This window comes from Podarcis vaucheri (assembly GCF_965113315.1).
Source record: "Podarcis vaucheri genome assembly, chromosome: 3".
In the NCBI taxonomy this organism is placed as follows: Eukaryota; Metazoa; Chordata; class Lepidosauria; order Squamata; family Lacertidae; genus Podarcis; species Podarcis vaucheri.
Window position 1 is genome coordinate 63,129,933 of NC_138761.1, and position 15,257 is coordinate 63,145,189.

A 15,257-nucleotide genomic window follows, 5' to 3' on the forward strand; every position below is an offset into this window, starting at 1 on the left:
ACTTACATTGCAGAGTTCCCAAAAATAGACCAGAGGCAATTGTACTTCATCCAGCAGAGCTTTACTGCTACTGAAGGCAAATGAGCATAATGGTCACAGATCCAATACACTCAGGATTGGCACGGTCCATAAGAAATCCAGTTGCAGCAGACTTAACCTTAACAACTTATAATAAGACTAAACCTTAACACCATAGCATACAGAACAGAACACCACACTAGAACAGATAGATAGAAAGAGAAAGTGAAACCCACGCTTCTTCTAGCTATATTTTTATAGTCAGCATGACCTTGACAGAAAGAGATAAGAGAACCAGTTTAAACCAGCTGAAGCTATAACCCAAACATCATGAACTTTCTGTCACACAGAGAAGCTTCCAAAACCCTCTTGAATTAATAATAATAATAGCAATAATAATTCATATCCTGTCCATCTGGCTGGGATTCCCCAGCCACTTTGGGTGGCTTCCAACAAAATATTAAAATGCAGTAATCCATCAAACATTAAAAGCTTCCCTAAACGGCTGCAGAACAGGAAAGATCTCTACACATCAGATCAATACTTTCTGTACTAAGAAATGCAAACTGACAGTTATAGCCCACTTAAATTCTAAATGCAGTTGAGACTAACCATGAACTCCTATGTAAGTCAGCTCAGAAGTAACCCCATTGAGTTCAATTAGACTTACTCCCAAGTAAGAGGGTATGGCATTGCCACCTAAGCCCCACTGATCCCAGGACTACTGATTAGACATCCGTAGGACTGCATTGGAAGTGTGTTTTCTGTAGCTCATTCTTCATCATATCACTTAAAAGTTCTTAGCCAGTTTCCCTCCTCTTCTGTTTGGCCAAAATAGTACATTTAGGATCAGGGAGAAGTGGAGGGAGGCCTTTGGGTTGACTCTTAACAGCTTTCAGTCTACAGAGAAACATACAGTGGTACAGTGGTGCCTCGCAAGACGAAAATAATTCGTTCCGCGAGTCTTTTCGTCTTGAGATGTTTTTCGTCTTGCGAAGCACGGTCCGTCGCAACTGCGCCTCTTCAAGCGGCTTTAAGAAAAAAGCGCAAGACGTTTTCATCTTGCGAAGCAAGCCCATAGGGAAATTCGTCTAGCGAAGCAACGCAAAGCCGAAAAACCATTTCGTCTAGCGAGTTTTTCGTCTTGCGAGGCATTCGTCTTGCGGGGCACCACTGTACCTCGGGTTACAGACTCCGCTAACCCAGAAATAGTACCTCGGGTTAAGAACTTTGCTTCAGGATGAGAACAGAAATCGCACAGCGGCAGCAGGAGGCCCCATTAGCTAAAGTGGTACCTCAGGGTAAGAACAGTTTCAGGTTAAGAACGGACCTCCAGAACAAATTGAGTCCTTAACCTGAGGTACCACTGTACGTGTCCGAGTGAAGGATTCACACTATCATAGTTTCTTCTCCTAACATTCAAGCATGCAGGTTGGAGGAGTGATAGGGTCCAAAAGTCTCTGTCATGTGATTACTCTTGACACATAGATTGGCTCTAAAAACACCTAGCCTAACTAACTAGCATTCAGCATCTTTCCTAGTCCAAAATCCTCTCTCACTTTTCATCTCACCTGCTTTGCCTTATTCTGAGCATGCTGGGCAAAGCAGCCTACTCAGTTCCAGAAAAAGCCAGGTGATCAAAGTGTCTTCCTTCCTTCCTTTCTTTTTTGATTTGACCAGTGAAGGATCTTTGGTGCTTGAAGTGTGAGTCATCATTTTTAAGTTTATATTATATATTACCATTGCATTTGGGGAATGGGGCATAGAGGTGGGGGTGACTCTATCTCCAGGTTTAGATAGCTTTCTCTGTTTACTTACTCAGACTTAGTATAAGGCAGCTTCCTATGTTCTTTTGCAGAGCTCTTTGTACTGCAGCAAAGAGTTGTGTATCTGAAGAAGTGTGCATGCACACGAAAGCTTATACCAAGAACTAACTTAGTTGGTCTTTAAGGTGCTACAGGAAGGAATTTTTTTATTTGGACTATGGCAGACCAACACGGCTACCCATCTGTTACTGCAGCATAGTAATCAATGGCCTTTTCTAATTCTTTATTTCTACATTCTGCAGGATTAGATCAGGACAGTAAAAGAGATGAAATGCTGTGATCCCTTTTAACAAGACTGGCAAACCGACAGCCCAAAAGGCAGATATCACCCCCAAAACACATTTAACATCTTTGCTCAGTTTCATTTGTAAGAAAAATAGGCAATGAATCACCATATGCATTCTACTGCCAATCTGCTGCTTGAAGATACAGTGGTACCTCTACTTACAGACACGATCAATTCCGGGGTGCTCTTCGCACCCCGCAAAGTCCATAAATAGAGCGCTGCTTCTGTGTATGTCACGATAGAGCGCTCCTGCGCATGCATGAAGCACGCAGACTGGGTTTGCCGCGTTCGTAACCTGAAAAAAACGCAACGTAAAGCAAACACAACTCAAGGTATGACTGTATATGTTTTAAGGAAGCATATATCCCCTCCTTCGTTCCTTCCATGTCTTCATGCCACCAAAGTGCAGGGGCTTCATAGTTATAAAGCCTTGATCATAGGTTGTGGTAAGTTGTTTTGTTCTGGAACAATATACTGTAATGTCTGGACAATATAATGGCTGCCTGGAATATAGCAGCTGGACTCCCTTGGGATGAAAGGCAGGATATAAATTTAATAAATAAATCTGCCTTGTAGAAAGAGATGTAGCTTTTAGCAGTCTGAAGCTGCATTCCTGTACACACTTACATAGGAGGAGGCCTCACTGAACACAACAGAACTTACTTCCAAGGAAATATGTATATGATTGTGCTGTCAGAAGTTTATGTTAAAAACAAATAAACAGGGAGAAACACTGTAACAGTGTCTAACTACATGAAGCTACACAGTATGGCTAACAGTTTTTCGTTTCTCTCTCACACATCAAACCTCACTGTGAAGGAAGTTTGCAGTGCATTTTTCAGAAAACAATAGTTAGAAGTCAACAAAAAAGTTTCTCCCACAACCCAATGCAACATTTACACTTTGGCTGCAATAAATGGCTGGAGGAAAATATTTCACAAGACTCCAAGAGGGCTTCCACCTATGTACGTTATTGACAATGGGTTTATATGGGCGGAGGTTTTGCTTAAAACAGGAGCACAAATCCTAAATGATAGGGCCTAGACATGGGTGTAGCCAAGGGGGACCAGTGGGGCAGGTGCCCCCCTAAACCAAGTAAATCAATAAAAACAATTAACTGAGGTTCTTCCCAACATAAACCCTGGCTATGCACATGGGTCTAGACCAGGGGTCAGCAAACTTTTTCAGCAGGGCGCCAGTCCACTGTACCTCAGACCTTGGGGAGGGCTGGACTATATTTTGTTTTGGGGGGGGATGAATGAATTCCTATGCCCCACAAATACCCAGAGATGCATTTTAAATAAAAGCACACATTCTACTCATGTAAAAACATGCTGATTCCCGGACCACCCGCGGGCCGGATTTAGAAGGCAATTGGGCTGGATCTGGCCCCTGGGCCTTAGTTTGCCTACCCATGGTCTAGACTAGAACAATAATACAGTAGCTTCTAAATCTGCATGTTGTTTCCCTAAATGTAAATAAGAGCCAACTAATATTAAAAGGGCGGCAATGGGGATTTTAAGTTCACTGCAGTGGAATTCATGAAAGGCAATTCCTAGGTGACAATCCAGAGAAAACAAACAGAAACAAATTTGATTTTTGTTTTCCCGAAATGTAAACCAGAGCCAAGCAGAATTTAAAGGGAGGGGGCGGGAATTTGAGTTCGCTGGGGACAAATTCACAAGGGGCAGGAATTTCCTCCACACTTTATATGTTCAAAGGATGCGCAGGTCACAGGCTTGCAAATAAGCTACATTCCCGCACTTTGCTCTGCTCTCTTCGCTTCAAAAATCACCAGGGCTCCAGCGCTGCTTCCGCTTCTCAAACGGCACGGCGGCAAAAAAAAACACCGGCCCTTATCGGTGCTAGGGAAAGTGGAAAGAGGCTGCATTTGTCCCTCCACACCGCCAGGTGGGGGTGGGGAGAGAGAAACGCAGGAGCAGATTTATCAGCAAGCTGGAGGGGAACCATGCGTGACACACTACGCGCGTCAGCCTATTTTCGCATCCGGGTCCCACGGGCGGCTTCTGGAGGCGTTTCCTCCGCCCCCCTTTTTTTTTTCAGGAACAGAGTTAAGACGGGTCCGTAGTTGCGCGCGAGTTCCGCCAGGCCGAGAGGGCGTGGCTACGTCCAAGGAGAGACGTCCGTAAAACTTTTTTTAACGGGAGTCCCTCACACACACACATACATGCGCGCGCACACACCCCTTCTCTTCTTCTTCCTCCCTTTCAAACGCCACGCCCCCTTCCCCCTGGTGTCGCGGCGCTTCCTCCGCCTTGCCCTCCCCAACTCCTTTAAGGAAGGCTCCGCGAGATCAACAAGCAACAGCTGAGGCGGCGCGCGCGCGCAAGCGAGAGAGCGCACGCGCCCCCTCTCTTTCCTTCCGCCCCCCTCCCGACCCCTCCCCCTCACGGCCGTTTCCTCACGGAGCCGCCGCCGCTGCCAGCGGTGGCTCCCGCGCGTGCGAGCGCGGCCCCGCGTCCGTCCGTTTGTTTCCCCTGCCGCCCGTCGTCCGTCCCTCCGCCCCGCCCAGTGGCAGGATCGATTCCCGGGGCAGGGCCGGGGCCGGGCCGGGCTGGCGTAAGATGGAGGGTCTGACGCTGAGCGAGACCGAGCAGCGCTACTACTGCGACCTCTTCTCGTACTGCGACACCGAGAGCACCAAGAAAGTGGCGTCCAACGGGAGGGTCCTCGAGCTCTTCCGCGCCGCGCAGCTGCCCAGCGAGGTGGTCCTGCAGGTAAACCCGCCGCCGCCTCTCCCTCCCGTGACCCCCTCGATCCCAGGGGCAGCAGGCTCCGTCCTCAAGGGGGTGGGTGGGGGTGGAGAGCGAGGTACGTGCCCAGCTCCCCCCACACCACCGACACGTTCCGTCCCCCACCCTTCCCACGTCCACACACCCACCCTGGGCCCCCTACTCGGGGGTGGCTGCGGAGGGTTTCCTGCCCCGCGATGGGTTGCGCTGAGGATATTAGCTATGGCGGAATAGGAGGGAATATTTATTTTATTTTTTTTTAAAAAAAAGGGGCATACAGAAAAACGTGGTGTGGTGGGGGACTTAGATACACTCTGGCACCCTCGGATGCAGGGGATGTTCCCCTTGGAGGTATTCCTTATTTCACTTATTACAACGCATAGCATAGGTATGTACATAACACAGTGTATCCAAGAGGGTTTTGTCAATGGGTGTGTGTGTGTGTATTCCATATTTTAAAATAGCAAGGGGAAAATGAGTGGTAAAACTTGTAAAGTTCAAGGTACGTGATTGCTGCTTGGTTTGTTCTCTGGGAATTTAGATTTCTAGTGGGTAGACTAGATGGCCCTTGTGGTCCCTTCCAGCTCTACAGTTCTAGGTAGTTTGGGCACTGCACAGGAAACAACCTTGTTTGTACATCTTGGGAGGAAGTATTGAAGTGACCCTGGCCTGAGGAAAGTATGGAAATTTGCTTTTACATACATGTGCTACTAGGGCAGTTTAATATTATTACTGTACTGCCCAATTTGGACAACACTAATTTTGTTGTATCAGTTCTCTGAACTGCAGAGCCTTGATACTTTGCTGTTGTGAAATTAAGTTTAGTGCAGCAGTTCTGTTTCCTGTTTTCTAGGAGCTTTCCTGATGACCCAAAGAACTATGTGGTGCATGCTGAACTATAGTTGCTTCTTATTTTCACTTATGTGACTGGTTCACTTTAATCACTTGGACCAGAGTGCTCAGTTGCAATAGCCGCTGTGGTTTCATGGTTAGAGGATTGGACTATGGCCTATGAGCCCATGGTTCGAAACCCCACTTGGCCCTGAAGCTCACAGGGTGACCTTGGACCAGCCACTACCTATCTCACACAGTTGTTAGGATAAAATGCAGAGGGGAAAGCCATGCACACCAACTTGAGCTCCTTAAAAGAAAGGATGATGTAGGAAATAAATAATAAGAATCATAATATAAGTTATTGGGGTAGTCTATGACTCACATAAGTGTCCAGACACAGAAATGTGTGACTTGGTTACCATTCTAATATTAAACCCTAAATTGCAACAAGCAGGTTATTCTGAGACACTGGCCCCTCTCAAATGTTTCAGTTTGTCATTAATTTGCAATACACGTTAACAGACATTTAGTAAAGTTTTTTAAAATGTATAGATTTAAAATGTGAGCATGTAGTGGCAGGGTTCTCATGAGGAATACTGAGTTCTAGCTGGGAAGTAATGGCTGTGTTACATTGTTTATCGTTAAGTCTGCCCTGTGTATTACAAAGCTGTTGGCAAAAAGCACATACAGAGAAGCTATCATGTTTGTAGTGCTTCAGCTTGTAAAATATGGAGAAAGCCTTGAAGCTTGACGTAATTAGAGTTCTTCTAATAGATAACTTATCTGGCAAACTATTGCCTGTTTGTCTCTGGACACAGATGCTATGTCCAAAGGGAGTCAGTCTTTAGTTACAGTTGAATGAGACCCACAACTACTATAGTCTGCAAAATGAGTACACTTGTGTATAATCTTCATATAAAGCACTTCACGTTCATTAGGAGCATTAAGTGCTTTGCTGTCTGGCTAAAAACAATATGCTGGAGGTGGAATTAAAAATCTTTATATTATTAAAACTAGCAGCGCCTACCGTACTTGGCATGTTCATCACTGTTCTTTATAAGCTTTCATTTGTCAGTGTCTTGAAATGACAATTGTCAACATGGAGAGGTTTTACTAGAATAACTACTTTAGATCATACTGCTAACACCATCTCCTATGTTTCTTGATAATGATAAAACTGTTCACCCAGTGCTCTCAGCTGCCACACTGCTCTATGGAGCCTTAAAAGTTAATATTTCTGTGAAGCACTACTCGTACGTTAGAGAATCTTGGTCTGGATATACATAAAAAGAAATTCATGGGTCCGTAGAGGATGTAGCTCCATGCTGTACATCTTACAACACAATCCTGAGCATATTTACTAGAAAGAAAATTCCACTGACATAAATAGGTCTTATTTCAAAGCATGTGTACATAGGATTGTAGCCTTGGCAAAACTGGCGACTTTAAGGTCTCTATGTCAGATTAAAGTTGGTTTCCAGTATCTGGCCAAGTATCCCTGTATCTCTCCTTTCTCTGGTTTAAAAAAAATAAGACAAGGAATAGCTGACATGGAATGCTAGATACATCCTATCAGTTTAACCATGTGTACAAGAAAGTAACTACTTTGCAATGTATACACATATATGAACATTCTTGTATTAGAGCTGTGCATTTACAGCAAAACTTACACTGCCATCAATTTCACACAGTGTATATGCAGCTTAAAACCTGTTGTAAAAGGTCATATGTGCAGTGACCCTTAAAAGTGTGTGGAGGGTAATAACCTTGTCTTATAGGAAACAGAAGTGGAACATCATAGGATCATTTGTGTGCCTGGCAACAGGATTGCATCAGCAGTTGTACTAGTTTTAAGTCAAGACATTCTGGTTCAGCCTCTCTGCAGTCTGGTGTATGTTGTGAAGCTCATCTAAGTAGAATAGCAAATTAAACAGCTGATATCCAACTGCCCCACCAATTTTAGCAGGCCCAAGTGCTGCCTTAGTGACTCTAACTGTGAGGATCCGTGTCTTAACTTAGCTGGCTGATAACTTTAGTCTCTTTGTATTTCTCTATATTTTTCTCTGAATAGCAAATGCTGTTTTACATTTTGCTGTTAAATTCATGTGTGATGATGTTCCATTGTTTGCATTTTTGTTGTTGGTTAAGATTTTAAATGTTAAGTGATTTTAAAATGCTGTTAAATAACTAAGCAAAATGTTCAGTTATCTGTCAGGATCAAGCTCCAAAGGAGGAAGCCCATTATTATCAGTAAAAATGTAAATCAAGTTACATTGAGAGACAATTGGTGCAGAGCAGCATAAGAGTAAGTAGAATAATCTAAGAAAACTTTGGCCATGATTCTGTTTCAACAGGAGTTGTAGGAAGTTGGTAAGTAAGGAAGTTAAGAAAATAAGAGGAATCCTGCTGGATCGGGCCAAAGGAGAGGCGATTAAAAACCTACTTAGGCTGCTACTCTGGGCTTTCTTTGATCAGGCAGTTGAGCACATTCTCATAGAGTGCAAGAGCTGGTTGTGCCTGCAATTCTTTGACATTTAACAGTGAATTGTAAATAACTAGAAAAGAAATACCAAATACTACGTATTTTTAAATGAGTACAAATAAGTTCTGAATTTCAGTAAGTTCAGTAAGTGAGCTCTTCCTTAATTTTTAACTTTTGAACCAGCTTATCTTTGACAGTATTTTTAGAAAACTATGTTACTTGTAGAAAGGTGGAATGCAGGTACATCTGGTGCAGCAAGTTTGTTTTGTTTTTAAAGGTGGGTCATGTTTAGCTGCTATTCATTGAACTGGAACGTTGATCCATATGTAAATGTATGTGGGTTATCTGCTATTGTAAGCAATAGTTCAAGCATTCTACTAATTCAAGTGACTCAATTAAGCATTTTTAAAAAGTCTAGAAAACATTTGCATTATAGAGGATGGCTGTTAGCATGCATGCTTTACATACCTACAAAACAAAATCCAGAATGTGAAAAACCAAGTTGTCTCAAAGTTTATTCCCCTAAAGGAACTAGGATTACCATAACTAATGGACACTAGACCTGGGCGATTTTTTAATATATCATTCAGAATCGGTTATGAAGTCCACATAACGATAACAGTTTCATAAAATGTTATCTGGCAAACATTTCAATTTTGAGAAAACCGTGCAGGCAGTCAGGGCTTCTTAGTGCTTCTGCTGCCTCCTGCAGCAACTCACAAGAGCAGCTGTAGCAGTCACTATATGTCTTTCTGCTTCCTCTGCAAAAGCAGATGACTACAGTGGTACCTTGGGTTAAGAACTTAACTCGTTCTGGAGGTCCGTTCTTAACCTGAAACTATTCTTAGCCTGAGGTACCACTTTAGCTAATGGGGCCTTGCGCTGCCGCCGTGTGATTTCTGTTCTTATCTTGAAGCAAAGTTATTAACCCGAGGTACCATTTCTGGGTTAGCGGAGTCTGTAACCTGAAGTGTCTGTAACCCAAGGTACCACTATGTTACGAACGTAGCTGGGAAAGCAGCAGCCAACCAGCAGCAGAAACTTAAAAGACTGGCCATTAGCTTCTGCTTGCTTAAAGTAGGCTAGTAGCCAGCTTGTCAGGCTAGTAGGTGTGATTTACAGAGATGTTGGTCTGAGATGGCTCGGGGCTTCTTACTGGGAGCTCCCTTTCCCCTTTGCCCCTTCCCTACCCCCATGAAAGAAAAAACGGGGGTTATTTTCTTCAGCATAAGAACAAAAAATATTGTCCTGTTATTTAACTCTTTTTTTCTTTACTCCAGTCTTCCCTTCTGCCTGTGTGTATGTGTGTGTGTGTGCGTGGGGATCGCTTCTCTCTCTCTCCTGCCTGTCCTCCTTCCTTTTGATAAAAAGGGAGAGGTTGGTGGGATGGGGGATTTTGGGGGGCCGGCTTTTGTGTCATAATAGGGAGAAATAAAGGGGGGAGATTTAACAGTTGCTGCCTTATGCTGAAATGGGAGATTGGGTGGTTGTTGTGAGGTGAGAGTGATGATGAGGGTGGGTGCTTGTCATTAAGCAGTGCAAGCAAATGCCTGTCTACTCAGAAGTAAGCCCTACTGAATTCAGTGGGGCTTATTCCCAGGAAAGTAGAAGTAGGTTTAGTTGAACTGAGTGGGGCTTGCTTACTCATGAATAGAATTGCAGTTGGCCCTCTGAGTGGAGGAGATGCAACTTGACATTAGTAAATTACATAAATTACTCTTAAATTAGTAGAAAACAGATTACATTGTTAATTATAATCAAGTTTAATTAATATTTTTACTAAACCTACTACTTTTGTAAATTTTAAATTTGCCCCTAAAACTGCATAGAACATTAATAGATTCTTCAGAAATATTTCATGGTTTAGTTGAAGCATGCCATCATTGAGTTAATTTTCATATAATTATATATATCAAATTTTTGTTGTTGTTGTTGTTTTCTCATATTTGTATTCTCTGTGACTCACCACTGTATTTTGGATTGTACCATTTGGCATCCAAGCTCAAAACCAAAGTCTTGTTTGGATGCATTTTGGCTTGCCTGCTGATGAAAGTGATGGTTTCATCAGTATGTGGTGATTTAGACATGTAACTTAGTAGCAGTTGCCAGGACATTACCATGTTCGCCTCTACGTAGCTCCATCTTATTTCAGATATCATGATATATTGGTATATCACAATGTTAGCTGGTGATTTATCGCAATATTGAAAACCAGATATTGCCCAGCCCTAATGAACACCATAGATGGCACCTGTCATGCTTTATCTATGTTCTGCTGGGGTATTGCTAAGGCTGTCAAAATAATAGGGAAATGTACTGTAATACCTTTCACAGAACAACATGTTCATTGTGTTTGTAGAAAACTATGGGAGGTATCAAGTTGGTAGTGTAGTGATAGAATGTATCCATCTGCAGAAGAAGGCGCGTGCATGCGCGCGCGCACACACACACACACACACACAAATACCCTTCCAAAATCATCTCCAGATGATAACTCTCGCAGTGCAGCTTTCAGTCAGCAAATATTGGGGAAAGTTGTGACTGGTTGGTTGCTCATTCTCGATTGTTTCTCCTGTCAAATCCAATAAAACCAGATCCTACATATGTCCTTCCAGTGTTATTATACAAGTACACTTGCTCATAGCATCAGTAAAGATTTATACAGGTGCTAGTGCTAGTAGTAGAATAAAATTAGTTGTAGGTTTACAGTCATACCTTGGAAGTCGAATGGAATCCGTTCCGGAAGTCCTTCCAAAATGTTTGGAAACCAAAGTGCGTCTTCCGATTGGCTGTAGGAAGCTCCTGCAGCCAATTGGAAGCCATGCCAGACGTTCGGCTTCCGAAAATCATTCATACACTAGAACACCCACTTCTGGAATTTGATCATTTGGGATCCGATTTGTTCAGGAGCCAACGTGTTTGGGAGCCAAGGTAGACGGTATTTTAATTTACTGCTCTATGGTTGGTAGAGAAGGCAGTATTCAGAGGTACAGTTATGGTTGTGGAACTTCTAGGATCCTAATGCTATTGCAGTTCTAGAGAGTGTGTGTGGTACACAGACCCATGACAGTCTCAAAAAATCCTTTATTTCAGGCCACAGCATACACTTAACTAATTTGCATGGTTACTGTTGCACACAATAGCTTTGTGAAGTGTAAGTTTTGAAGTATAAGCTATAGCTTGCGTACGTGACAATGTAATAAAATACTGTTGTGCGTGTTGTCAAAAATACATCTTCCCATTTACACTGTGGTATGTTATGTAAGTACAACAAATGGTAATTAGGTGGCATTTTTAATGTGTGTGTTTTTTAAAAAAATCAGTCTTCTAATATTGTGTCTGGGACACCATTTTTCTGTCATATTGCATTAAATTTAACTTTTTTGTACCTTACATAGCAGGGGTTTTATTAGTTATGTTTATATTAAACAGACAATGGCTACAGTCACATATAATGATGCCAGCAAACTATGAGTTACATGCTGGTGCAGACAGCTTAAGCAGTCCCTGATTTGCTCCTCCATCTCTAGGAGTGAAGGGCTGCTTGAGTTGTGCGTACAGCCTAATTTAATTCACTATGATTTGTTGGCAGCATTTTGTATGGCTTATGACCCTTTCGTTTCAATATTCCAGTGGGACAGTTCAGCACTGAGAACACTCTACAGTATATAACTAATTTAAGTTTATGCTGACTTTTTAAGAGCCTCATCAAGCTACATTTGTCCCTAGCAAACATCATTATGCTGCATACAGACAAACATTTAACATTGTAAATAAAAAATAACTCTTCCTTCCCCACATTTTTTAAAAAATAAAAGCAGAATTGATTCTTAGGAGTTGAACTTTGCACAAGTCATACTTTGATTACAATTGGGTAGAGCAGTAAGATAAATTTGTTCTGAGGAGCAGTTATGGGTTGCTGACTGAAACAAATATTCATATTGGTATCGGGATAGTGTCAAAAAAACCAAGATTTAAAAGGAATATGTGAACAAGGAGATGAAAAGCTAGGTGTTCAGTTTAATTTAAATATTGGCCACAGATTGCAATTAAAATGCAATAATACAGTACACCAGATGTTTAATAAGGGAACTGGTATTTGTTATAGTGGGCAAGAGAAAGATCAACCAAAATTATTTGCCATTATAGCAAACATAGTGAAGGTATTGGGAATGAGACCAGTGGAATTGAAGTGAATCATTGTGCAGGAGAATGAGAACATTTTTTCCCCTACCATAGTTTAATAGAAAACTACTGCATTTATGATATTATAGCAGAGTATTTATTGGCAAGCATATATAGAGTACAGTGAACTAATGTTTCTACTTCACCAAATTTATTATATTCATTTTGCTGGATGTTTCGGTTTTCTCTAGATCATGGAACTTTGTGGTGCAACAAGACTTGGATACTTTGGAAGAAGCCAATTCTACATTGCTTTGAAACTGGTTGCAGTGGCTCAGTCTGGGTTTCCACTGCGAATGGAAAGCTTGAATTCTGGTAAGCCTTGAAATAAGTATTGAAATATAATTGACTAGGTTATTAAAATATGGCTCTTGTCTGATACTCCTCTACCAGCATATACCACTGACACGATTCCTCTGATGTTTTCTTAAACATCTCTTCCTCTAAAGGAAGTTTCCTCTAATAAGAACTTTTCTTGCATGACTGTTTTTAATGCTGTTGCAAGCAGCTCTACTCTAAGGATAAAAAAATATGATATTCCCAAAGTGGAAAAAACACCAATGTCCCAATTCATTGACAATTTTGGACTTTAAATGTCAGACTATATGCTTTCCTTCAAATAATAGTTAGGTTATATTCTAGGAGGTTTAGACTTCTGATTGAAAGTTAAAAATGAGAAGCTCTTAGTTGGATGTCATCAGAAATTTCGGCTACTTAGGTCTGCCTATTATTTTCACTTGATCCAGTCTGCAGACTGTGTTAACTTAGTGTGTTTATGTCATGTGTAAAGGTAAAAATGAGATAAAGGAACTGAGGCAGAAATAAAGTAATGATGGCTGGCGGCCTTTATACTCATTTTTTGTATCTGTTGGGACAGAAAAAATGAACTGGGTAATACCCAGGTTAACACTCATAACACACTCTTTTTTATTGGTGTCAAAAATGTGTCTATTTACCAGAACAAAGAGCTTTGCGATAGGTAGCGTATACCAAGGGGCATTTGAATTTGTGTTTCCTCAACAACAGGCTTAAGTCTGAATAGCTAACTGCTTTTGAAACTTGAGAAGATGGCAAAAAGGTCTGCTATTCTAATAAGTTTTTTTAAAAAAACCCAGTTAGCGTAAACAAGCTCTTTTCTTTGCTTAGAATGATCTTTTTTTAATCTTCCTCATGAGGAATAGTATGCTTTTACAACTCTGTATCTGTTTAGAGATGTAAGTCGTCTGCTTGTCAAACAGAGTTGGTGTTCCTCTCTTTGTTACCTCACAATTAAATTATTATAGTACAGTGGTGCCCCGCAAGACGAATGCCTCGCAAGACGAAAAACTCGCTAGACAAAAGAGTTTTCCGTTTTTTGAGTCGTTCCGCAAGACGAATTTCCCTATGGGCTTGCTTCACAAGACGAAACGTCTTGCGAGTTCTTGTGAGTTTGTTTCCTTTTTCTTAAAGCCGCTAAGCCGTTAATAGCTGCTAATAGCCGCTAAGCCGCTAATAGCCGTGCTTCGCAAGACGAAAAAACCGCAAGACGAAGAGACTCGCGGAACAGATTAATTTCGTCTTGCGAGGCACCACTGTATTTGATGTTGAGGTACCACATATTAGTAGAAGCAAATGCTGAAAACTGCTGCCTTCTCTTATAGAAGTTGCCCACCTTGAACTTCTTAGTGCATTTGACCCATAGAACTTCAAGTGGTTTGGAGCTTGACATATATAAGATGAGCTGCAATTCAGATCAGTACATAACTTTTATTTACTTCCTATTTCAGTAATTTCTAACTGACAGTTGCTTTTCACAACTTTCTGCACAACTGTTAAGATAATTTTTTTAAAGTGAAAATAAGTGGTCAGCATTGCCATGGTCCTGGTGATCACATAAAACAAGTTTTTTTTTTTTTAAGGGGGGCAGCTCTTGGCTTTCAGGTTGTATGCTCTCATTGCTTGGAGGGAGGTGTATTAAAGAGAAGTATAAAAGGTTTCTGTGGTGTTGAAAAATATCTGTCTATGAAATATTTAGCATGCTAATGTCCATCTGTAGTCACTAAGGTGGAAAATTCAAGTTTGCTTCAAAGTTTGAGCTGTTAAATTCCTGTTCTGGCGAGAATTCTTTCTTCAACTGAATTGTCACAATCTTGATTGCAATTTTGAATTATTTGAATACTCTATTGGTTTTATATGGTTAATACAGGGATGGGGAATCTTTTTATTTTCAGGGACCAAGCCTTTAGCTGGCCCCACCCCATAGGCCAACTTTGACAAATGGGTGTGGCAAGCTACCTGTCAATCACACAACATAGTTGTGTTGTCACATGATTGGCAGGTGAGTTACCCTGCCCACCTGTCAAAACCCTTTGCCACTTACAAAGCCTGCCATGCAATCAGAGCTTGAAAGGATGGACAGGGAGGCTTGGAAATGCAGGAAAGCATTTTCCAACCCTTTAAAGATCGTTCCGACAGAATAAGCACCTGTTTCTTCATCATTGTGTGATGGAGCAGCTCCTGTCAAAGCCAGTGCCTGCATAGAACAGACATTGGCTGTAGCAGGAACTGTTCCAGCTTGCAACAATCTTGATAGCAACTCTCAAGAAAATAATATTTGAATGGGGAATCAAAACATTTTGTAACTTAAGTGTCTTATAATAATCGTGTGGTGTTGTTTTAACAGTCAAGGACCTCCCCCTGCCCAGATTTGTCATGTCAAAGAATGAGCAGGAACTGAGGCATTCATCGTTGTATTCTTCAGATCCTGATAACCCATCCTCCTATTCAGGTGCGATTCCTCCCCCACCAGGTAGAATACAAGTTAAAAAAGGCTCTGTGAGCCATGATGTCGTCCAGCAACGTCCAACAACAGATCAACAGGTAATGAAATATAA

At 41.7% G+C, this 15,257-nt stretch overlaps 1 protein-coding gene across 6 annotated transcripts in view; it reads left to right on the forward strand.

Moving 5' to 3' along the window:
• Positions 1-4,566: 4,566 nt before the first annotated feature.
• Positions 4,567-15,257, forward strand: part of REPS1 (RALBP1 associated Eps domain containing 1) — a 39,602-nt gene continuing 28,911 nt past the window's right edge. For all 6 annotated transcript variants that reach the window (XM_082215911.1, XM_082215916.1, XM_082215912.1 and 3 more), the window contains exons 1-3: positions 4,567-4,868; positions 12,576-12,699; positions 15,047-15,243. In XM_082215911.1, coding sequence (XP_082072037.1) covers positions 4,716-4,868; positions 12,576-12,699; positions 15,047-15,243 — 474 coding nt within the window. In that variant the 5' untranslated portion in view covers positions 4,567-4,715. The remainder of the gene's footprint in view (positions 4,869-12,575; positions 12,700-15,046; positions 15,244-15,257) is intronic.